Genomic DNA, 24,267 nt, shown 5'->3' with positions numbered 1-24,267 from the left:
TTGTTGGAAAATTAAATCTGCATCTCCATAAAACTTGGTCAGCAGCAGGAAGCATGAAGTGCTCTAAAACGTCCTAGTTTGGACTTCAGAAAACACAGTGGACCAACACCAGCAGGTGACATGGCACCCCAAACAATCACATCACTTTGGAAATCAAGGTCCCCAAGTCTGGAGGAAGAGAGGTGAGGCACAGAATCCACGTTGCTTTAAGTCCAGTGTAAAGTTTCCACAGTCAATGATGGTTTGGGGTACCATGTAACCTGACGGTGTTGATCCAGCAAGTCTCTGCAGCCATCTACCAGGACGTTTTAGAGCACTTCACGGAGATGCAGATTTAACAGGACTTCGCACCTGCACACAGTGCAAACACTACCAGTACCTGGTTTAAGCACCATGGCATCTCTGTCCTTAATTGGCTAGCAAACTCACCTGACCTTAAAATGCGATACGCCAGACCCAACAATCGAGAAGAGCTGAAGGCCACCATCAGAGCAACCTGGGCTCTCATAACACTTCCACGGACTGACCGACTCCATGCCACACTGTATTGCTGCAGTAATTCAGGCAAAAGGAACCCCGACAAAGTACTGTACATGTTCATACTTTTCAGTTGGTCAACATTTCTAAAATCTTTTTTTTATTATTGGTCATAATATTCAAATTTTCTGAGATACTGAATTTGTGATTTTCATTAGTTTTCAGTTCCAATCAGGAAAATAAAAAAAAAAACATTTGAAATATATCAATCTATATGTAATGAATGTATATAACTTTTGTTTTTTGACCAAAATTACTGAAATAAACGTTTTGGTGATATTGTAATTTATTGAGCAGCACCTCTATAGTCTCTCTTGCATGACCGTGTGAACCGGAAGACATCGACGTCTCGGTGACTTGCTATTGCTAGCAATGACGACGGCAGCTGCGGTAAGATCGATACTTACCTATATATATATGTATATATTTTTTTTAACTACTAGACATATATATTGTAGGATCGATAAAATCGCTCAGCCCTACAGCGCACGCTGAAAAAAAGTATTTTTAAGTCATCAGACTTAAGTCAGAGTCATTGATGTCAAAGTCCAAGTCGAGTTGCAAGTCTCTGATGATATTGTCGAGTCCAAAGTTATCAAAATTGTGAGTTGAGGCTACACCTTTGTCCAGACTCAACCATGATACTGTAAGTGAAGCAGGATTCCTTATTTATAAATCGAATATGTCACTTTTTACGACCTTCTAAAAATGGGTTTTAACATTAGAGCCCTCTAGACATGAACGAACACTTGATGACTATTGATGACTAATGGATGCGGATATACAGTATCAAATGTGCCAAGTGTTTTGTATAGTTTATAATGAAACACTGACATTTTGATAATTATTTAATCCTACCATAACACAATTATGTTACCCTTGAACAATAAACCTTCTGAAATCACAGTAAGACCTTAAACTTGGATGTTTTCATTTAGGTGGTGAAACTGATCTCCCTAAAACATGTAAGCATAAGCCAACACCAAGTTAACTTCTTGAACGCACCACACAGTAGTGTCTGCTTCCAGAGCAACACTTCATCCCATCAACCTGCAGCTCAGTCTGTACTCAAGTGCCCATAGCATGATCACTTTGTAGGATCATTTACCTTCACACATATCACCTGTTAAGGCACAGTGGTACTCAGTTTGTATGATCCACTTTCCATGAGAAATGCTTCTATGATGCATCCCGTCAGAGCCACCAGAAGCGCACGTAGATGACGAGTGTGACAAAGAAGACCGCCACTGCAGCTACTTTGGCATAGGTGGAGCGGGTGTTGAGATATTTTGCGTCACTGCGGTACTTCTTTGACAGGGTGGACAGGTTGCTGGCTTTTGTGTCCAAGGCTGCAAGAAAGAGTTATCAGATGCACATAAATGTCTAAAATACAATCGGGATCAACATTTTAAGACCAGTTGAAAAATGGCAATAATTTTTGGGGGAATTTTGCCTTTCATCCACAATCCTTTTGTGAAACATGAACACATTTCTTTCCCTTTTCAGTGAGTTTTAAAGAGAGAAAACAAGGTAGCATGAGGGAGCTAACAACAGACGTCATGGGACCTACGATGTTGCATTTACATAACTGACCTGTGTATTAACCAAGCTACTGTGATGTTGTTATTGTAGTAGCTAGCTCGAACGACTATATTTCCAGACGGCGTAACACAACGCCTCGCTAGTCTCACCATCACAAGGCCTCAAGCCACAGCCGAGCGACTACTGCAACTGGCTGTGTTGTTTGAGTTTTGAAAAGTTAACGCTAGGTTGTAAATCATGCCTCGCATGTGTATTGTAGAAGGTTGTGGCAATAAGTAGTCTATCCTCAGCACGTTGATTTCACAGAGCACATAGCAACTAACACTACTTCCAACACCACCACCATAGAGTGTGGTTCTGTGTTTGCTATGGCAGACTTTGTGAGAGCCGCCACCGCCGACTACTGAGGATCCAGAACCTTATCTTTATGGATATACGGTTGATGAGCTATTGGTTTTAGAAGCTGAAAGGGTGAAACGTGGGAGCAAACAGGGGCCGGTAGAGTCAGGACCGGCATCATTTGGTGTAAATGTGGAGCTTGCCAAGCCATGCCGACAGAAATCGAGTGTTTCTCAGAGGGAAAAACTCCCTCTGGGAAAGACACCTTGACCAGAACTCTTTGAGGCGGCCCTCTACACCTCGGACTTCACACACAACTCCACACAGTGTCACATCCAGAAGTTCTCCGATGACACAGCCATTGTTGGTTGTGTTTCAGAGGGGAATGATCTGGAATACAGGACGGTCATCAGGGACTTTGTCAGCTGGAGTGAGCTTAACCAGCTGCAACTCAACACCAGCAAGACAAAAGAGATGATCATTAACTTCCAGAGGAAAACACCTCACTTCACACCTGTGAACATCCAGGGAGCGGACATAGAGTTGGTAGACAGCTACAAATTCCTGGGTGTTCACCTTAACAACAAGCTGGACTGGTCCGTCAACACCCACGCCCTCTACAAGAAGGGCCAGAGTCGCCTCCACCTGCTGAGGAGACTGAGGTCCTTTGGTGTGTGCAGGACTCTTTTACGGACCTTTTATGACTCTGTGGTGGCCTCAGCCATCTTCTATGCTGTGGGCTGCTGGAGAGGGGGCAGCACGGACAGGGACAGGAGCAGGATCAATAGGCTGATCAGGAGAGCGAGCTCTGTCCTGGACGGTCCTCTGGACTCCGTGGAGGAAGTGGGGGAGAGAAGGATGTTGACTAAGCTGACATCCATCATGGACAACACCTCTCACCCGCTACATGACACTGTGGGTTCCCTTAGCAGCTCCTTCAGCAGCAGACTGCTACACCCACGGTGTAAGAAGGAGAGGTTCCGCAGGTCCTTCATACCGACCGCTGTCAGGCTCTACAACACCTGCACCACCTGAACCATGTTGTAGTCACAATGCTTTACCTTACTTTACTTTACTGTTCTCTTTACCTGTGTTGCTTGCTTGCTGCTGTAACAAGTAAATTTCCCCGCTGTGGGATAAATAAAGTACATACAATACATACAATACAATACAATACAATACAATCTGTCTCGACCGATTGGGTTCAGATAGAAAAATAAGAGTAGAGGGATAGATGGTAGATCAAGCCAGAAAACTGGAGAGTCTTGATCATTGTCCAAGGAACATAGAGGGGCGTCTCTGATACTGTACATACCAGCTTATCAGGGGTCAGTTCGGACTTTATGCTTTAGCAAAAGGTGGGTTTTGAGTTTACTTTTAAATAGAGAAAGAGCGTCTGCCCCCTGGATTGAGTCATGGATATCGTTCTATAACAGAGGAGCCTGATAACTAAATGCTCCACCTGCCATTCTACTTCTAAAAATTCTAAAAGTGGCAAGTAAGTGTAAATTCTGGGAACGCAGTATTCTACTGGGTTGATAGGGTACTAGTAGCTCTTTTAAGATATACAGTAGTGACCATGTAGTGCTTTATATTTAAGACGGACAATTTTAAACTCAATTCTAAATGTTACAGGTAACCAGTGCAGTGAGGCTAATACGGATGAAATATGATCTCATGCGGCAGTATTTTTGGACCAGCTGTAGGGTCTACAGATTCCTTTTTTTGATGTTTCATAAATGTAAAATGCTATTCTTGACGTTTCATTTGTATTTGTTGTCGTATTTTGGGAACTAATGGAAAGGTCTTGATCAAAGATGACATCAAGGTTTCTGACTGCACTGTGGGGGAATGAGTGCAAGACCATCTAGGGCAGTAATATCATTTAGCAATCTTGTCTCTGAGGTGCTCGGAACCAAGGACTATTTCAGTCTTATGCGAGTTTAATAGTAAAAAAAAAAAAGTTGTGCATAGCAGTGGATGTTAATGGAGTGTTTTCTAATGATATTGCCTAATAGGGCTGAACAATACAGGTCCGAGCACAGAACCCTGTGGTATGCCATGACCGACCTTCATGTGTCTGTATTCTTTATTACTAATGGATACAAACTGCAGGCGATCTGACAAATAGGACTGAAACCCTTTTAATGCTGTTCCTTTGCTGCCAAGGGCATGCTCTACTCTCTGTATTCGAATTTGTTGGTCAATTGCTGTAATGTCTAAATTCACTATGCCAACAAATTAGTTCTTCTGTGTTAGCTCTACAATAACAATGTCACTATAGCTTGGTTTATATGCAGGTCACGACATTAAATGGAGCGTTGTTGACAGTTCTAAGAGTTTTCTAGAAGACTTTATAGGCGGAATAGGTGAATCCAAATTCCGTCCACTGTTGGTGAAAGACTGCCAGCATGAGGCAGCTAGCTAGAATCCACAGAAAAGGGACAGATTTGTGTTCTCGTCTCACATACGGATTGTGAATAAAATAAGAAGTGTAGTTTTCCTGTAAGGTAGTAGTTCTTGCAGCCATATTAGATTCAACAAGATTATATAATACTATATTACATGGGTTTGGTGTTAGCCAGGACATCACATTACATACCGGTATTAAAAAATTACCATATTTACCAGAAAGTGCTTCTCCTCGTTGCAGAACTTCCTCAATATTGGCCACCATAATTTTTTGCACATCCTGTAGCTCTGTGTTGATACTGCCCAAGTTCCTCCTGGCCCTGCTGTCAATGTATGACTTTTTTGTTTTCTGGATATATGTGTCTGGAATTAAAAAGAACGAAAAATAATAAAAATAAACATTAGGGTTGCATGATTCTGCAAAAATGTGAATCACAATTTTCTTGCTTAGAACTGAGATTGCAATTCTCTGGGATGATTTTTTTCCCCCACACGTTCACAAACATGTTCATGTGCTTTTGGTGAAAATAAATGTTTTTTAATTATTGTTGTTATTAGACTTTTCATTGTCTTGTTCTGCTTTAGAGAAACTTCCAATGATCTTTCTGCCATTGTTCATGGGAGGTCCTAAAAGGGCAGTGCCTGGGGGACTTAAAAAAAAAAAAAAAATTAATAGTAAGACAAAATGATCAAGTTAAAAAAAAAAAAAAAAAGGCACGCTCACTCACTGCACAACACATAAAAGTGATTACATGCCTTGCCGGCCAAGGTGAGTTGACTCTGCTGCCCTGGCATCATGCGAATGACAGTGCAGCGTGAGTCCTTGTGTAAAATGGCATAGTTTGTTTGTGATGCAGCTCGTTAAGCACAATTGATAAAAAATGACCGCTCTGTAGAAATTATATGGCATGTTAGTGTGAATATAGAGTGTAATTTATTTTTGTGTAGCCCTATTGCACACACACATGAAAGAAAACACGTTCTTTCTGGGTGAAAGTGAAAATAAGTCTTACCAAACTCGATGAAGGAGTACGGCCTTGTCACCGTTGGAACTTTCCGTCCATACTGGTCAGAGAACTCGCTGTGGAGGTCCTCAAGGTATGCAAACACAATTTTCTTGGGAAAAGTGGGCTCACAGAGGGACAGGTAACAAACACCTTCTGCTATTAAGTAACTAAGAATAAGAAGTATTATTGACATCGTACAAACAAAACAATACTGGACTTATTTGACTTGCTTCCTGTGTTGACTTACTGAAAACTCATGTCCTTTGCTTCCACGGTGCAGCGGTCTGGACTCTGAGCATTCAGTTTACGGCACAGCTGCTTGGCTTGACTCTGGTACTGCTGGAGGTCTCTTCCAGACTGTCAACAATATTTTTCAGCTGTTGATCATGGGGTGTAACATCCTATTACCAAGCCAGGCACGTTTAGGTGACGCCCACTGAATAAATAATGCAAACTGTTTAAAGTCATGTGTCGTGCATTTCATAATTTGTAACCCACACATTATTTCAAAGTCAAAAGAGAACAATTTTTATTTAAATAACACACTTCGTCTCTCCGGGATTAATATGCCGAATCATGTAATACAGCACACGGAGTACAAGTAGCATCTCATCGTAGTAGGCTTACAGCGAATAGGCTAGCATCTGTCAAGTATTTAATTAACTTAAGAGTTTGACAAAGCTAGCTAGTTTTTCCATTCATACCTGGTCATTCTCTTGCATAGAGGCGGCGAGCGGCAGTCCGTCCCCCACACGAGCGATCATTGTCAGTAAAATCATCTTGCTGGAGCGTAAAAATTCAACTTTAAGTCGGAGAAGTACAACTTCACAGACTTGGGTTTTTTCCCCTGTCAAGTTTGCTCATTCGGAAGGAATGAGGTGGACGGAAGTGAGCTGCGCGCTGGTGAAATTGTTCCGTGTTGCAACTGAAGCTAAGGGCAAATCGGTGGGGAATTTTCCCGTCCTGTAAATGTAGGCTGTCGCATGGAAAAATCGAGCGGATGGTTTGTTTCATAATACGGAGTGAACAGCTGGAATTGTTTTATTAATTTTGCATTTGGGCTTGATTTGTTTTTATTGCGAGGTCGGGGGGATTATCAGGCATACAGCCGTCCGACCAGACAGCTGGCAGACGGACTGACTGCATCTCGACTTCTGATGCTTCCTCCAATCAAGAGAAGCAGCTGATGCGGTCTGTGTGGGTCCAAAGCCGGTATAAAAACCCTATCTGAGCTGATACTGGAGGACTGATACCTCAAACATGGATAAACATGACAGGTAATTTTGCCCCAATCGCACGAGCGCTTCTTTACTTGATGTGCGATGTGTGATTTTCGCGTCTGTCTTTTGCACATTTTTCCACATCTTTTATCATTACTTTTAAATGTGTCAGATTTCCCTCACTCTGACGATAGTTTTAAAAATGAATCGAATTCCTCGCTGGAAACGAGAACGATTATGGAGGCAAGGCTGAAATGAACGCGATGGTGTGTGTGATGATCAAAATGACTGCAGCTGGACTCCCAGCTGCATTAGGATCAACCTCATCAAGGGGGATCGATCATTCTGCACAACTTGATGCAGCTCACTTTTATAGCTCATGTCTGCACTGCCAGCGTAATCCTTGAGAGTGCAACAGAAGCCCTCCATTTAGTAATCATTGACAGGCAGCTTGGCTCCGCGCATCCCCACACGCTGAAAGGCCTGCAAAAAAGGTCCATTGTTGCGGTGCAGCTGGCACCACCGTGAACACTCTTTGGCAAGATCGGCGTGTGCGTGAACCGACCCGGTCACGTCATTCTCACACAGAGATGAGGGCGGGGCTGCTTCATGACTAATTGATGATGAGAAATGAGTGGTTTCTGGGGGATTGTGCCAGAAAGGTTCCATTTCTAAATGAGGATCTTTAAGAGTGCTTCTTGTCTGCGGTTGGGTTCAAATGGTCTCCCTTGGCCTGTGTGCTCTTCCCTCCAGACGTGACTGTGATGCTCGGGGGTGAGGAGGAGAGAGGCTGAGGAGGAGGAGATGGGCTGCGCCTCCGCCAAGCAGGTGTCTGCAGTACCCAACAGTGAGGAGGACCAGAGCAAAGCCCACAGCAATGGAGACCTCTTCTCTGGTCAGTTGACTATACACACAGGACAACCATAGAAAAATGATTGCTGGTTCTAATGAACAATAACGCTTATTATTGTGGTTGTAGCCTGCAATGATGTGGTTTGTATATAAAAAGATACTACTTTGACAAATATTTGTTTTTGCAAGTGTAACTAATATTGTGGGTAGTTAGTCTTTTACCCGTGTACCTTCAGATACTGAGGTTTAGGGATGGGATGATGAATAACTGATTAACAATCCTGCCAGTTATGTGGAATTGATTGATTATTGTTGTTTTTTTTTTCAATTGTTGATTTGTGTCTTCAGACAATTGCAATAAGATGGAGTGCACTACTTGGCTGCAACTGGCAGGGACGCTGTCTCAACTAATGTTAAGTCTAAGGGAAATATAGAACAAAAAGAAATAACACAAAGCTTTAAATATACTGTTGTCCCTCACCACATCACTGTTCGAATTGCGCAGCTTCACGCTTGTCATGGTTATTCAATCAAGCTGTTATTCAATCAAGCTGCTTTGTGGTTGAATATGGCCTATTAGTCAAACAAAGTATGCATATTTAAGCAAACTATTTTTTGCCTAAATTAAGCATTTTCAAGCATAAGAATGGCTAAATTAACTAAAATACAAATATACTAAGTCATTAAAGGATCACTGACATGATTTATCAGCTTTGCTATGTTATATATTGTTTGTAATTATGTTCTACATTGTTCATTTTTTGAAAGCGAACGATATATTCTCAAAAATTACATTTATACTTCGTGGAGGCAGCCATCACTGACTCGTTGTCGCAGCAAAGTGTCATTTCCGTAAGTGATGTCATTGGGGTGACACGTTTTCAGTGAAAACCGAGTAAACACTTCTCGAGGTAACTTGTCGACTTCGTTTGGTATATTTTTCATCAAAATAGTAGTCATGCCAAAATGTTGTGTTGCTACTGGATGTCTACAGTATCTTAGTGATACTGTAAGTTTTTCTTTTCCAAAAGAGGAAGGTTTAAGACAAAAATGGACGAAGCAAGTGCGGAGAAATGACAGACCAATGGAAGCCCACCGAGTTTTTTGTTTTGTTGTTGCAGTTTTCATTTCACAGATGACTGCTTTGAACGAACAAGAAGCATTGCAAGAAGCATTTGGCTTGGCTACGGTATGAACACATTTCCAAAAAGAATGATATTCCACCAGTGGAATAGTACCAGCTGCTACACAGGAGGAAAAAAAAAAAAGACAGGAGGAAAAAAAAAAAAAGACTAGAACGACCACTACTTCAAAGTTGCCACAGAACAGAGTAAGTCATGTCCTGTTTACATATTGTATTCTAAACAGCATTTTACCAGAGCGATAAAGCGTTATACATGTTATATAAACATCTTTTCACAGCGATATGTTGACGTTGAGGGGTGGGGGCAGCAGCGGCAGCAGCGGCTGCCGTGACTGCGACAAAATATGAAATAAATCAGGCAATAACGACCCCTCTACACTCATTAATAAGCCAATTTCAAACAATAATTGAAGGATAAGCAACTCCAGGGCAATTTACACCAGCCATTTCGTGTTTTGAAGGCGACCAATCTTCATCTCCACGTCTTAGGGCTTAAGTCCATGTTGTCTATTTCATCTCCAAATGTTTCTCCCTTCTTTTCTCCTCAAACGATTGACATATTGCTCAAATCTTCGCTATAATCACTGTAAACATCCTCTGTCCCGTACACTGTTATGTTTGTGGTGGACAGGTGTCACCCCGATGACATCACTTCCGGAAATGACACTTTGCTGCGACAACGAGTTCGTCATGGCTGCCGCCATGAACTGTAAATGTCATTTTTGAGAATTTACTGTTCACTTTAAAAAAACGAACAATGTAGAACATAATTTCAAACAATATACTGTATAACATATAAACAGCAGGCTTTGACTGCAAGTTTGAATGACCTCACAACAGGCACAATAATAATATCATGATAATCATAATCATAACATGGCTACTGTTGTGGCCATAATCCACAAACCTCTGAACCCCCGGCATCACTTCCTGTCTTCCACACGTCCGGAACACATTTATTGCAATGCACACAAGCACAAGTTTTATTTACGTCTTAAATGGCTTATTTGCTCTTATTATGTCTAATATATTGGGTAATACATGTCTAGAGGGCTCTAATAAAGTTAAAAAACGCACTTTCAAGGCCGTAAACAGGTTTTCTATGCTTTAACTATGAAAATATTTGATTTATAAAGAAGGAATCCTACTTTGCGGAAATTCCCTTATCACGGTTGGGTCTGGAACCAATTAACTACAATAAACGAGAGATTACTGAAACTGATTTTTAAATGTTGTTTTTAAATGTTGTTAAATGTTTTTTTTTTTTTTTGCAGCACAGTGGTTGGGTAAGAACATGACGTTACCTAAGCAAAGTTGAGCTACAGCCACGCAGTCACTTTTTTTTGGGGGGGGGGGGGGGGGGGGGGGCCTTGTCAAATTGATAAAAATAATTTGTAAAATAGAACATTGAATGGATCTTTTAATTTTATTTTCTCCATTTTTAATCAAAAGAATTGCCCCTCGTTAAAAATTTTATGAAGACCTTTTCAAGGATTTACTCCTAATAGAAGTTAATACATAAACCATACCAACCAGCCACCTGCATGTGATCGCCATCCAAAAGATAATAATGCTCCGTTTTGACTGATGCGTTTATTATTGTGGTGGTTTACTGTGGTGTAGGACTGCATGTAAGTTAATACACATCTCAGTATGATCTACACCAAGGTCGTCAAACTCATTTTCACCGTGGGCCACATCGCAGTTATGGTTATCCTCAGAGGGCCACTTTTTATAATTCTATTTTAGAATTTTGTTAATTACTACATTAATTTTTCATTAATGACTAATAAAAAAATAGTCATTTTAAATTGGATTTGGAAGGTTCTCTGTCAATATTGACGACAAATACATTTAGCACGAAAGATTTTCTTTTTGATTTAAAAAAAAAAAGTATTTTTTAAAGTTGTTTTTGTTAGTAATATTAATTTTGTTTTTACTTTAATATATTTTAAAATGTATTGTAAATGTAACAGTAAATGTTTAAATTATTGTAAAAATGTTTTTAAATACTAATTTTTTTAAATATTGTAAAAATATTTTTTATATATTAAAATTTTTACAAATTAAAATATTTATATTAAGTTAAAAATATAAAATTACAGCATACATAAAATATAATAATAAATATAATTTTACAATAGTATAAAAGTAAAATCATGAAAAATACAGCTTAAAAAAGTAAAGACAAAATTAATATTAATAACAAAATTACAATATCTATACAATTTTTTTTAAAAATAATATTAAAATAAGTGTCCTTTTGACATGCATTATTTCAAGGCTTTCGCGGGCCACATAAAATGATATGGCGGGCCAAATCCGGCCCTCGGGCCTTGAGTTTGACACCTGTGATCTACACCATTGCAAGCAACTACCATCGCACATGTCAGTCAAAACTCAGCCTTGCTATCTTAGTAATGGTTGAATTTTGATACAGAACTTGTATTGGATCTCATTAGAATGTTGCAGCAGGTCACCTTATGGAATTTCCCCTTGTGGGACTAATAAAAGCATATCTTCTAATGACGACATGCAAGCTTCCCCCGACGAGGGTGGATTTTTATTTGCTACAATAGTTTGGTGCTTTGCATTCTATCTGTATTTTAGTTCCTCGCTTTCGGAAAGCGTGGGAGCCAGCCAGCGGAGGAGGGGGGGTGCTGTGCATGTGCGAGAGAAAACATGGCGAGAGGAGAATCAGGCTGACACCTCGTGTGTTTGCTTCTGGCCAACCATTGTGAGGAGAGGATTTAGGCCGCAGCGTGAGAAATCAAGCACATAATTACTTCGCCAAGTGCTGAACTGTGAGAACTACATGTTAACCGGGAGGAAGAATTGCTCACAGTGAGCGGCGAGTGGGCTGCCGGGTGATGCTGTTGTGGATTTTAAAAAAGGAGATGTGTGCTCCTCTCTGCCTCTTTTGTCTCCCACTCTGTCATAGATGAGTACAAGATGAAAGGAGTGGAGAAAGTCAAGTACATGAGTGGAGAAGAGGGAGGAGTAGAGGGCCAGGAAAGCACGGTGTGTGACTCTTTTTATTATTTTCATCTCAAATGTGTCAAATTGCTTATATGCAAAATATAAGCATATAAGTAATTCCCTCAACACTTTTGGTAATACACGCCTGATCAAAATATTAACACCAGTTGAAAAATTGCAATAATTGACATTTTGCACTGTTGTTTGTCAATATTATAAAATATATTTTATATACAATATTTATTTATTATTAATATATATATATTATATTTCATTATATTTAATCTTATATATAATATAATAAATGTATTAGAATATAATTATACAATAAATATTGCAAGGAGGTTTTAGGCAGAGCTTCAATATGCCAAAAGAAGAAATGGGAGTGACACAAAAAACATTTTTAGTAAGCAATTTTTTTTTTCAAACAAGCATTAAATTTTAAATAGGCTGATCAAAGGTTTTACACCACAAAGCCAAAATCTGGGCAAAAATGTGTATTCAATGTCATTTGTCATTCACACAGTCATGATCTCTTGACGGCAAAGGCAAGAAAGCTTTTTCTCTTTGAACGCGGTCGGATTGTAGCGCACCATTGCTGCTGAGGTTGGACGCAGTAAGACAGTCATTTCAAACTTCTTCAAATATCCTGAGGGTTATGGAACAAAAAAGTCAAGTGGTACACCAAAAAAAAATTCACAGGCCCTGAGCCGGAGGATCCGATTGGCTGTTCGTCAAGACACGGGACGATCCTTGGCTCAAATGAAGGTTGCTACTGGTGCAGAATGCATTCCAATAACCGTCAGACATCATGTGCAAGAGAAGGGTTTTAAGTAGGGATGTCCCGAGCCACATTTTTTGGCTTCCGATCCAATTTTTTTTTTTTTTTATAGTCTTGCCGATCCACTACCAATCGTTTTTTTGTTTGTTTGTTTTAATAATAATAATAATAAGCTTTTGTTACAAAAATGAATTAGTGGAATTGAATATGGTCATGAAAATAGCTCTTCAAAGCATTACAAATAATGCAAAGAAAGTATTGCTGAATTTAATCTTTTATTACACAACATGACCAACAATATTGTTTGGCTTTTGTACAAAGCTCAGTGAGTCAGGTCCCTAATCCAATAAAAGATCCAATAAAAGCTCAAATTGGAAAAAATGGGTGTGCAAAATACTTTTATGGTAGGACTAATCATTTGACATGATCATAGACCAATTTGTGGTGTGATTATTTTTTTTTAGAATGAGTTTTAACTAACTCTCTTAGGACATAGGGTCCTAAGAGAAATCTGTTTTATTTTTTCCCCAAATTCCGTTTTCTCTGTTTTAATTTTTTAGAATTCAGTTTTTTACCTTTTCCACTTATTTTACCAGCATAGTGTGTGTGCGCTATTTGGGTTAGTGACTAAAATGCAAAAATCCTTACATTTATTGATGCAATACGTCATTGGCCCATTTTGTCCAGTAATTGAGAAATGGATGTAGCTTAGATAACTTTTCTAATGGGATGTCAGCCTCAGCACATATTGCTACAAAATATTCAACAAACTGTCATGTCCGTGCTTGTGATTAAGGAACATGTAGTCACAGATGTCATTCCAATCACAGTATTGATGTAAGATATTTTCACGACACCCTTATTTTCTTCTTCTTTCTAATTTCAACAATGACAAATGTGAAAAGAGCGTTCTTATTTTGAAAGCGGAAATGTGTTGTGTGTGTTGAGAATGGCAATTGACGGTTGATACGGCGGGTGCAAGAATAAATGTCCCTCTCGTCTTTTTTCACTCGTCGTCAGTGGGAAATGTAAAATGCTCCTTACATTAAAGCAGTAAAACACAACACTGTGGAAATATACTCATCCAGCCTGAGTCGCGCACACAAACAGCTGCGCTAGCTAAACTATGCGAACCCCGCCATTCACGCTCCTTAACAGGAGTTTACAAGGTTTTTCGCCACCGTTTCGACATGTTTAGTAGTGTTTGTGCCGTCCCTGTTATCAACCAGCGGCACTTCCTGTGCGAGCTGCCTTCACCATGACGCAGCAATCCGGCACAGTGACAGGGAACTACCGCTGTAGCTACACAGCCGAATATCCAACATCCAACGTGAAACTAACTTCACCACGGTACACGTCTACATGGTGGTGTGTTGGAGTGTGGCTCAGAGTTACGAACGTGATACGGCAACAGATTTGTCCCGATCCTGAAGATCGGATTGGGACATCCCTAGTCATAACAACAAAATCTTCAAAGGCCTCGTTTCCGTCAATGCCACAAAATTGTCTGTTTGGAATTTTCATGAAAGCACCAAACATGGGACGTTGAAAGGTGGAAGAAGGTTTTTGGGGTTTTTTTGCATGCTCAAAACATTCGGGCCGGCCTCAAGAATTGGCCCTAACATTTGGAATGCACACAGAATACAGAATTTTTAGAATGCACTTTGAATATCCAGGAATAAACCACACGTTTTCATTCCAATGGCATTCTGGCTCATTCCACCTATTGTGTAACTAGGGTATTAAGGGTATTAAAAATAGGCACCACCCAATATAGAAAGTCCCGTCTTTTTGATACTTTATTCCCGGGATATTCGGGTTCAATATGGTACATTTTTGGAAGTAACTTGGCCAACACTGTTTGCAACACAGTTGCCCTCTAATGCAGTTTAATACAACGGCATGTCTGTCAAACCTCCCGATTCCCCAGGAAGCTCCCGTATTTTGCCCTTCTTTTGCCGTCGCTCTCCCATTTAAATAGTTTCCGGTAAACTTCCCGTATTTTAACTTTAATCCTAAAATTTTTTTTAAATCCTCTCCGGTACTGCAAGCGACAATGGTGAAGCACACTGGCGGTGGGCAGTCAGGTCTTTCCACACACATGACGCCGCCGCCCCAGCAATAGAATTTTTCTTGCGTTGGTGGTCGTGGAAAGACCCGACTGGGGAGTTTCCATTATTTACTAGGTTATTTCCCGTATTTTTAAATACAAATGTTGCCTGATGTGTACAATAGTGCCATAATAAATCTTCCCTTCATCAGGACTGTAATGCGCCATTAGTATACAGAATCACTTAACTATTTTGATGGTCAAATTGGAGAATGAGAAGAGAGCATTTTGTAAACAATCCAATCCTGCTTTTATGTCTGTTCGTGTGTGTCCTGCAGGAGACAAGTGCTTTACTTGGAAAAAGTCAACACATGGATGAAACGGGATCGAATGGAAATGGAAAGATGCTGTAAGAGTCAATGTCTCGTACTGCTTTCTGCGCTTGTACTTTGCTATCACCAGTCATATTTCCAGCATACCTCTTAACATGTTCTTTCTTCACAGGAGTATCCATTCCTCAGAGAGCCAGCAAGAATTCTTCAGGATGCTGGATGAGAAAATTGAAAAGGTATTATTATAAAAGGCACACATCACATTTTGGGTTTATGTCTTTGTGTAATTACTGAATGACATCACTGGGGTTAATCCTCTGATTGCTGCAAATCTGCAGCAAGTGAGGACACAACAGATGACAACAACCACCATAAAGCCATCTCAATCTGTCAGTGCATCTCTACCAGCTTGGTTTATTATCGTGGCATTACGGGAAACGTGTTCTCATGAGAGTACTGCAGTGTGACTGTGTGGTTTGGGGGGGAAAAAGAAAATTGTTGTCTTTTAGGGCTACAATTAAGCGTCTCTTTTGGGCTGCTCGGTGCTTATTACACTAAAAAACATGCTCTTGGATTTCCTGATTTTGTAATTAAATAGCTTTACTTTTGTGGAAAAACACTGACTTGACAGAAATAATCTTTATTTTAACGTGTGTGGACATGTAATGTAGTACATCAGTCACGAAAAACCACAAATAATGGACTGGAGTGGCTCTCAACTGCTTTGGCTGCCAGACCCACCCCTCAATGACAAGTGGCGACCCAAATTGTGGAAATTTTTCAACTCAAACTTCTCAAATATCTTACATTGGTGTGAAAAAGTTGTTTGATGGTCTTATCAGCAGGGGGGGGGGCAACAAAAAAAAAAACACTTATTTGCCTTAATAATAAAAGTTTAATTTAAAAACTGCATTTTGTCTTCAGTTATGTTGTCATTGACTAATATTTACATTTGTTTGATGACCTGAATCATATAAACATGCAAAAAAATTCATCAGGAAGGGCGCAACAAACTACCTTTTTAAAGTCAGTTTTACACATTGAGAAACAATCACAGGCATACAGTATACAATATTGTAGTTGCAAAATATTCAGTTACACAACCGTGTCTTGTGAAAGCATTTTCCTACTGGAAAATGTTGAGTGAACTGACTTGTGAGACAGCGCCTTCTGCTGGATTCGTAGCTGCAGGACTTTTTTTTTTTTTTTTGCCCCCCTGCAGATAGCACCATCAAACCACTTTTTTAACTAATTATTTAGAATTCAAAGCAGGGAAAATAAATCTCTGAATAATGTAATAGATACGAAAAGGCAGGGATCTACTGTATATACAGTACATGAAGGAATCAGGGCCAACTAGTAGTGGATTTGCAGGTTGTCGTCAACTCCCTTCCTCATCACTCTAAATCAGGGGTCGGGAACCTTTTTGGCTAACAGAGAAATGAAAGCCACACATTTAAAATGTCCTGTATTTCCATGAGCGCGATATATATTTTTTTTAACACTGAATACAACCAATTGTGTACATTTTTATGCAAAACCAACATTTTTAGAACACCGTATAATAAGTCTCTGAATGTATTCTTTTTAATAACATTGTTATACTGAAGCTATGCAATAATAAATAAAATACTTCTTACCATTAATGCAACTTCTGGTGCTGCATGGTTTTGTACCGTACTCCGTATCGTTCCTTCCTGTCGCCATCTTCTTCGTCAAAAGGGTTCGCTCTGCAGAATTAGCCAGCTGACAATCTGATTAAAAGGAGGGAAGTTTACTTCTTGACATCTCAATGACCCAGGTAGACTACTGCATTATCCAGTAAATATCGAGTTTTGGTGTCTGCCCCTGGAAAATATTGTAAGGACAGCTGGCATTGGCTTCGGCCACCCGCATTGCGGTACAAAATGGATGGATGGATTAAAATGCATAAGAAAGTTTTATATTTTGAATGTTACTTTTAACACTGTGATTTCTGTAATGTTTTACTTTAAAATGTCAGGGGGAAAAAAATTAAACAAATACATTTTACCCTGTTAAGAAATGTTTGAGTGCCAGATGCAGCCATCAAAAGAGCCACATCTGGCTCCGGAGCCATAAGTTCCCTAAATAAAACTTCACTTGACTTGTCAAACTGTTCTACACACTTACATTTTTGTGGCCATTCTTAAAATATGATTTGTAGGGCTGTCAGAAATATCGCTTTAAAGGCGGTAACTAATTTATTTCATTAATTACGTCGCAATTAAGGCATGCGCACCAGAGCAAGCATGCCTCTGTTAAGAGACTGAATCACAGTGGAGCGTCCCCACACAGTCACACGGAGTCTGACGCTCTTTTATAACTTCATTCTGACTTGAACACATCAACAGCTGTACAGTTCCAACACCATAAACTGTATGAACTCACACACGTCTCTATAGTCAGTCCTGGGAACGACACTTCCTCGTTCTCGTTAAAAAAAAAAGCGAGATGCATTCAGGGACACTCCGAACATCACAAAAACGGCTTTATAATGCGTGCGTTCGTGTGTGTGTGAATAAACAGGGAGATAAAGAAAAACATGAAGTGGATATTCTCATCGCTCATATCGTACATCTTTTTGCTACATTTACGTATTCTGGAAAATACAATGGGAAAAAAAAGTAAATTTACCTTAAAGGATGTGATGTCGTTGAACACAACCCCACACTGCGCATAATAACTCAGTTTAAAGTGTGATTCAAATCTTCTGCTACTGTTAAAGAGGCTAGTGACAAATAGATTTTAGACTTGTGTGGCATCTTTTAGCTTGATTGACATATTCAGTTCATTTGGAGCTGTTAATAAATACAAATATATATATATATAATCTTGTCCTGTCATTGATCTTTCTCCTCATTAAATACAGTAAAAATGGGCATATTTCAGACATAGTTGCTAATGGTGATTAATCATGATTAATCAGACAGCCCCAAATGACTTGACAAGAAAACTTAAAAATGGAAAACTAAGCGGTAATTTTAAAAGGATAAAGTCACAATATTAAGAGAAAAAAAGCCGTAATCTAATGAAGAAAAAGTTGTAATTTTACAAGAATAACATCGTAATATGAGGAAAAATAACATCATTTTAGTAGCATAAAGTTGAAATATGAAAGAAAAAATGCATTATTTCATTATAGTCACAATATTATGAGAAATAAAACAAAATAAAGTTGTAATTTTAGGAAAATTAAGTTGTGGAAAAAGTTAAGAGAATAACGTTAAAATATTATGGGAATAAAGTCATAATAAAAAAATTACAAGGACAAAAGTGAAATTGTTGGAAAATTTAAAAAAAACATCAGAAATTGAAAACCAACTGTAATTTTTTGAGAATAAAGTCAAAATATTACGAGAAAAAGTTGCAATTTTATGAGGATAAACTTAGAATATTACGACGATAAATAATGTGATAAGTAATGTGATAAGTAATGTGTTGAAATATTAAAGAATGTTTTAAAGTCATAACATGAGAAAACAATAAAATTGCAATTTTGGGGGGAGATTAGTTTGGAGGGAAGTTATGGGAATAAAGTCATAATATTACGAGGGGGGAGAATGTACAAAGATTTAAAAAGAAAGTTTAAATATTTGGAAAATGTAAAAAAAAAAACAAAAAAAAAACAAAACAGCATAGTACATTGAGAACCAGACCACAAACATGTAAAAATGCATGCAAGGAGAGACATCTGAGTGATACGGCACATACCGTAAACACTACGGCACCCTTGAGCAGGGAAGAGCAAAGACCAAAGTTCATACTAACACTGTACTATGCTTTTTCGCCTATATCATAAAGCTGAGATGCAGTTTTTTCTTGAAATATAAATATATATAACTTCTTAGCATATCCACATGTGTGGATTTACAAATATGAAGTGGCCCTTGCATCCTTTCATTTTTCACTATGCGGCCCTCACTGGAAAAAGTATGGCCACCCGTGCTGTAACTTTAAGTCAGTACAGACTCAGGCTTTGGAACAGAGTCCTGCTGTAGATACAAAATATAATTGCCCAAAATGAAGCTCAAGGGTGCCGTAGTGTTTACGGTATGTGCCGTATCACTCAGATGTCTCTCCTTGCATGCATTTTTACATGTTTGTGGTCTGGTTCTCAATGTACTATGCGGCAAAGATATACTGTAGTGTAAATGGCATTTCTGTTCAGCGATTTTAATTTTTTTTTTTTTTTAATTGCAATTGTCCATTCTTGGCCACTTTTAGTAGAGGCAGTATAACAATTAAGTCATATAAATGGCTCATGCTAAGCGCACACACACACAATGATTTAGTTGAGTGACCTTTTAATACGTGTTCATTCATTTCGTACTCCACCCTCTTTGAGGTCACAGGTAAGCTGGAGCCTATCCCAGCTGACTTTAGGATATGGACAATTTACAGTCTCCAATTAATGTAACATGCATGTTTTTGGACTGTAAAATGGAGTACCCAGAGCGAGAAATGCTAACCAAATTTGAATAAATGTAATTTTGCTGTTATTCCATTTGTCCAATACTGAAAACAACTAACTGGTTGCAGTCCAACTAGTTATAGTGCTACAATATTGTAATTAGGGTTGTGAAATACCAGGATTTTTCAAAGTTGTAACCTTCAAATTGGAAATTATCAGCGTTAACAAGAATTCTGGGCTCTTTCCTCGATCTTCCTCATTGTTGATCGTTGAGTCCAGCGCTACAACCTGAAAACCTTTTTAAATTGTGTGATCATTGACTACTTCTCCGATAGCAATGCAGTCCCAAGAACCAGGGAAGAGTAAGCAATAGCCCTTACAGTGCCACGGGTCTATGGAGGCCACGCCCCCTGCATACAGTAGGCCTTTGCACAGCACATCACATCATTTTTAAAGTTGGCCATGCTGCTGCATGCGAACCCACAGACTACATCTAATCAAGCTCAAATGACTATCCACATGTGAACCAAAGCAGAACATGTACAGTATACAATTATTCATCATCCATCTTCTATGCCGCTTATCCTCACTAATGCTGGAGCCTATCCCAGCCGACTTCGGGCTACACCAGCCGTCAGCCAATCGCAGGTCACATATAGATAAACAATGATTCACGCTCACATTCATAATTTAGAGTCGCCATTTAACCTAACATGCATGTTTTTGGAATGGAAAACTCCCCCACAGAGATGAACCCAGATCTTCCCGATCTCCTGACTGCGTGGCCAACATGCTAACCACTAGGCTACCGTGCGGCCAATTATTCATCATCATTAAAGCATAATGTCCAAGCTTAACTCGCCATGGAAAGTTTTCAGACGTGTTCTACCCCTTAATGTGATTTTATGACTGTTATTTTGTACCTCTTGCAGGGCAGGGACTACTGCTCAGAGGAGGAAGACATGACATAGCGCCATGGTCAAGCATCCGTCAGCCTTCCCCTTGAGAGGATGCCGATGTTGCAATGGGACGTTACAATCTGCCTAAAGGGCAGAAGGACACAACTTTATCGAGCAACCTTCTTGCCCTCCTGCTCAAGACGAAGCTCCTTCTTGTCTAATCCAATGACCAAATTCAAAAGATGGTTCATGAGTTGATGAGAAAACTTGAGTTCAGATTACTTTCTTGAAAAGCCATTATAGGATGTCAGGGATTTTGGGGATGAAGAGGAACCTTTCCCCTGCTTGGACAACTCCTGAAAGACAGTGTTGCAGTACATTGCTGTTTACATCCAAATCAAAGAAGCAAGAAGAATCATTTGTCAGTAAGAAAAATGGGCTTCATGCATGGATGTTTGCTTATTTTTAAATTTCAGTATTTAGAGAGTGACCGCTAAGGAAAAAGAGCAGAAAGAAACTCGGCTAATTCTACTACTTTGCCTGGAGTCATCTTTAATTAATTGGTTTTTCATAAAGACGAATAACATTTCAATGCATCTTACAGAGACTTCTGAATATATTGGTAAGAAAAATGAACAATTGAATTAGTTGTGCGTACAATTCAGGAGCAAAACTGCTTCCAAATGTTTCATGCATGAGGCCCACTGTGTCGATCTGCATTCCAGGAAACAGTATGGAATCTTGTTTCTACAATTTCTGGGCCAAAACAACGTGAACGTCTTGTCTGTCTGTCCACATTCCTTTATAATATACAGTATTGTTGTTAAACAAGGCTCAGGGTTGAAGTGTTGCCGTCATATACTCAAACATCCTTTCTCTCATAACACAATAAAAACACTCACACACACTCACACGTTCGGCTTGCTACTGACGCTCGCCAGCTTCAATATTGTGTCCAGATGAACCCCGTTTGGGTGAAGTCACATATTCATCTGTATGTCACTCACCAGTGTTTCTGTGTTATTTTTATGTTGATCTTTTGTTTTTCTAGAAAAATAAAAGTGTTTTTGGAAACTTATCTCAACTGCTGGCAACTCAAATGTGTGAATCGAGCCCGGGTTGTCTTTCGGCAAACCATATAATATACTGCATACAGGTGGTCCTCTGTTTAAGACGTTACGTTTTGTGGTTGCGAATGCGCTCCCATAAATGAATCAAAAACTCAATTTGGTATATTAGTAGCCGGAGTCAATCTGAGACAACCTTTTGATGGTTTAAGTAGCTTTTCACATGCAGCCATCCAGACAACTACCTCACCCATGGTGCCAAACACAAGTTAACAAATATGTGACGCACAACTTAACCTACCCACGGCACTGTCTGGAAAGTAAAAAAAAGGAGGGACTTTCACATACTCTTTAATAGTCAATGTTTTATCGTTCATAGTTCATATTGTATATTACACGTCCTTTATTCATGTGCATGCCGGGCGTCTTATTCAGTAAAAAACAAAAAAAACTTTGTTATTTGAAGTGGTCTGATATTTAAAGTGCTCCTGAAAAAAGGGCCACAAGCACATATAGCAGATTGTATGACACTTTTACAGATAAAATACAACAAATAATTCCAGATGGACTGTTAGAATTCTAAGTGTAAAATAGTGTGCATGTATCAAATATATAGTCTGGCCCCCCTGGCCAATTTTGTTAACTCTATGTGTGAGTAAAGAAGTTTTCCCACCCCTGGCCTAACCAATTACTCAAGTAATGAAAACAGTATGCTTATGAAAGTAATTGTAAGGTGCAGCACTAGATGAAGATTTCTTGCGTTTTAGTAAACTAAATCTCACCAACAGGAGTGAACACTTGTTCAAATGGAACCGGCATCATGGCTGCTTGCACCCGAGCAGTACACTGGAAACAGTTGTATGATCACTTGTTTCCCACCAAATGCTCAGTGCTGCTGCCGTCTCTTCCTGTGCTGCCGACGTCCAACGTCCTGGAAGGGACCTACGGGTGGGTCGGGGGTCACCAAGCCATCCGTTAACCTCTGGTAGACCAGCGTGGAGTCTGAGGCTACAGCACACAGAAGCATGGGAAAGCCTCTGTCCAGCACATGTCGTATACTGCACAGAAGTGTATAACGTCTTCATTGATTGATCAGTACAGCCATTTCTATAGAGCTTGTGATCCTTAGGTTCAAACCCAGATCTCCAGACTGTGAGGCTGACATGCTAACCACTAATTTATGAAATTGAAAATAAGGCAAGGAGCTTTTCTTTCTCACCTTCTGTGGCTTACAGACTGATGCACGGGCAGTGGAAGAACTGTCTGCATGGGCGATCCTTCCTTCTCTTTTCCCTCTAACAAAACAAGCTGAAGTTCGTCACTTTTAGCACAGGACACCTCCTTCCAGTTACGCACTGCAATAAACAGTAGTAAGTGTGGTCAATGGTGGTATTTCTTTCAGAATAAGAAACAAATGACTGGTGTGTACCAGTCATTTGACAGCTACACAAAAACTAAATTGATAAACCAAATTTTGGATACTAAATGATACATGCTATTAACTGTACTTTCTTGGACCTCAAGTTCATCTCCAATGTTTTTTTTAAATACATACACATTGCTGTCAAACTCACCCTCAGTGAGATCCATGTAAACAAGAAAAGCAGCATGCACTTGTGCACTGTCTTCCACATCGAGGTTCTTCATCAAGTGATACTGAATATGAAGGCAAAATGCGTAATATATGTTCCAGTAGCAACGTTTACATTGGTTCGGCGGTGTTTTCAAACACACACTTACCACCGGATGTTGCAGAATCCAGTTTGGAGACTCTTTTGGCAAGTCCATTACTGTCGAGCGTTCCGATCCAGTATGAACACGCTGCACAGCGTGAGACGCTGATGTGGATTTTACCCACTCCCGCGCCTTGTTCGTGTTATTGTCGTGGGTTCGCCATATTTTATTACACATTAATTCGAGTAGATAAGTGGTTGTATGTTACCGCCAAGTGTATTACAATTATTACTATTTCGAACGCACCCGCTCAGTAACAGACTATGTGTAACACTGGAATGTGCTCGTCATGGAACACGTTCTGCACACAACTTGTGTTCCGACGGATTCCATGATGAGAGTAGGAATGGGCGATACTGCAAATGTTGTATATACACCAAGTAAATACAGGGTCGGTCTTTCCGATACCGATACTTTTTACTTGAACATTTTCAAGACGCTTGAATGATTTTGTCATTTTGCCTTCGATTTGTTTATCACGATTATAATAGATACAACAAAGATTTTAGGCGAACAAAAAATATCAACAAACTTATTTGTGAACTATTTACCAATATAAAAATGCCACAACATAAGACATAACATATCAACATAATACAATGACTCCCTTATTCCCTTTTATTTTACTGTAATTGTTTGACCAATCCCTACAAGGACCTTTGAGTTGTTCTTTTTAAACAATAAATAGGTAATAGCAAAAATGTAACAATGAACAACACACCAAAAAGGCACGTATATGTGAAAATAAGCATTTTAATCAATCCACCCACCCGAGTGTACAGCTATTAATGCTCAGCATATAATTCATGCTTTACATACCTGCCGTTGGTATTTCGTCAACTTTGCTTGACTAGAAGGCAAAATGCTAGTCAGTCGTCTGGTAAAAGAAACTAATTTTACAAACTATGTGATTAATAGTCTGACTACTGGTCAGTATCCT

At 39.4% G+C, this 24,267-nt stretch overlaps 3 protein-coding genes across 3 annotated transcripts; 1 reads left to right on the top strand and 2 right to left on the bottom strand.

Annotated features, from left to right (window-relative positions):
* Positions 1–682: 682 nt before the first annotated feature.
* On the bottom strand, positions 683–6,760 carry sec22ba (SEC22 homolog B, vesicle trafficking protein a). The gene is made up of 5 exons (XM_054767751.1): positions 6,542–6,760; positions 6,085–6,194; positions 5,844–6,004; positions 5,047–5,193; positions 683–1,886 (listed from the first exon to the last, which is right to left on the bottom strand). Exons 1-5 carry the CDS (start codon positions 6,614–6,616, stop codon positions 1,732–1,734), a joined length of 648 nt encoding a protein of 215 aa, XP_054623726.1. The 5' UTR covers positions 6,617–6,760; the 3' UTR covers positions 683–1,731.
* Positions 6,591–21,700, top strand: zgc:55943 (uncharacterized protein LOC406337 homolog). The gene is made up of 6 exons (XM_054767753.1): positions 6,591–7,114; positions 7,811–7,952; positions 11,995–12,074; positions 15,202–15,272; positions 15,368–15,431; positions 20,560–21,700. The coding sequence occupies exons 2-6, from the start codon at positions 7,862–7,864 to the stop codon at positions 20,596–20,598; spliced, it is 345 nt and encodes a 114-aa protein (XP_054623728.1). The 5' UTR covers positions 6,591–7,114; positions 7,811–7,861; the 3' UTR covers positions 20,599–21,700.
* On the bottom strand, positions 19,451–23,606 carry tsen15 (TSEN15 tRNA splicing endonuclease subunit). Its single transcript, XM_054767752.1, has 4 exons — positions 23,334–23,606; positions 23,168–23,249; positions 22,813–22,948; positions 19,451–22,601 (listed from the first exon to the last, which is right to left on the bottom strand). Exons 1-4 carry the CDS (start codon positions 23,502–23,504, stop codon positions 22,412–22,414), a joined length of 579 nt encoding a protein of 192 aa, XP_054623727.1. The 5' UTR covers positions 23,505–23,606; the 3' UTR covers positions 19,451–22,411.
* Positions 23,607–24,267: the final 661 nt, after the last annotated feature.

Source organism: Dunckerocampus dactyliophorus, chromosome 2 (genome assembly GCF_027744805.1).
Source record: "Dunckerocampus dactyliophorus isolate RoL2022-P2 chromosome 2, RoL_Ddac_1.1, whole genome shotgun sequence".
Taxonomy (NCBI): domain Eukaryota; kingdom Metazoa; phylum Chordata; class Actinopteri; order Syngnathiformes; family Syngnathidae; genus Dunckerocampus; species Dunckerocampus dactyliophorus.
The sequence above is the reverse complement of the archived record's forward strand: the minus strand, read 5'-3'. Positions and strand labels throughout refer to the sequence as shown.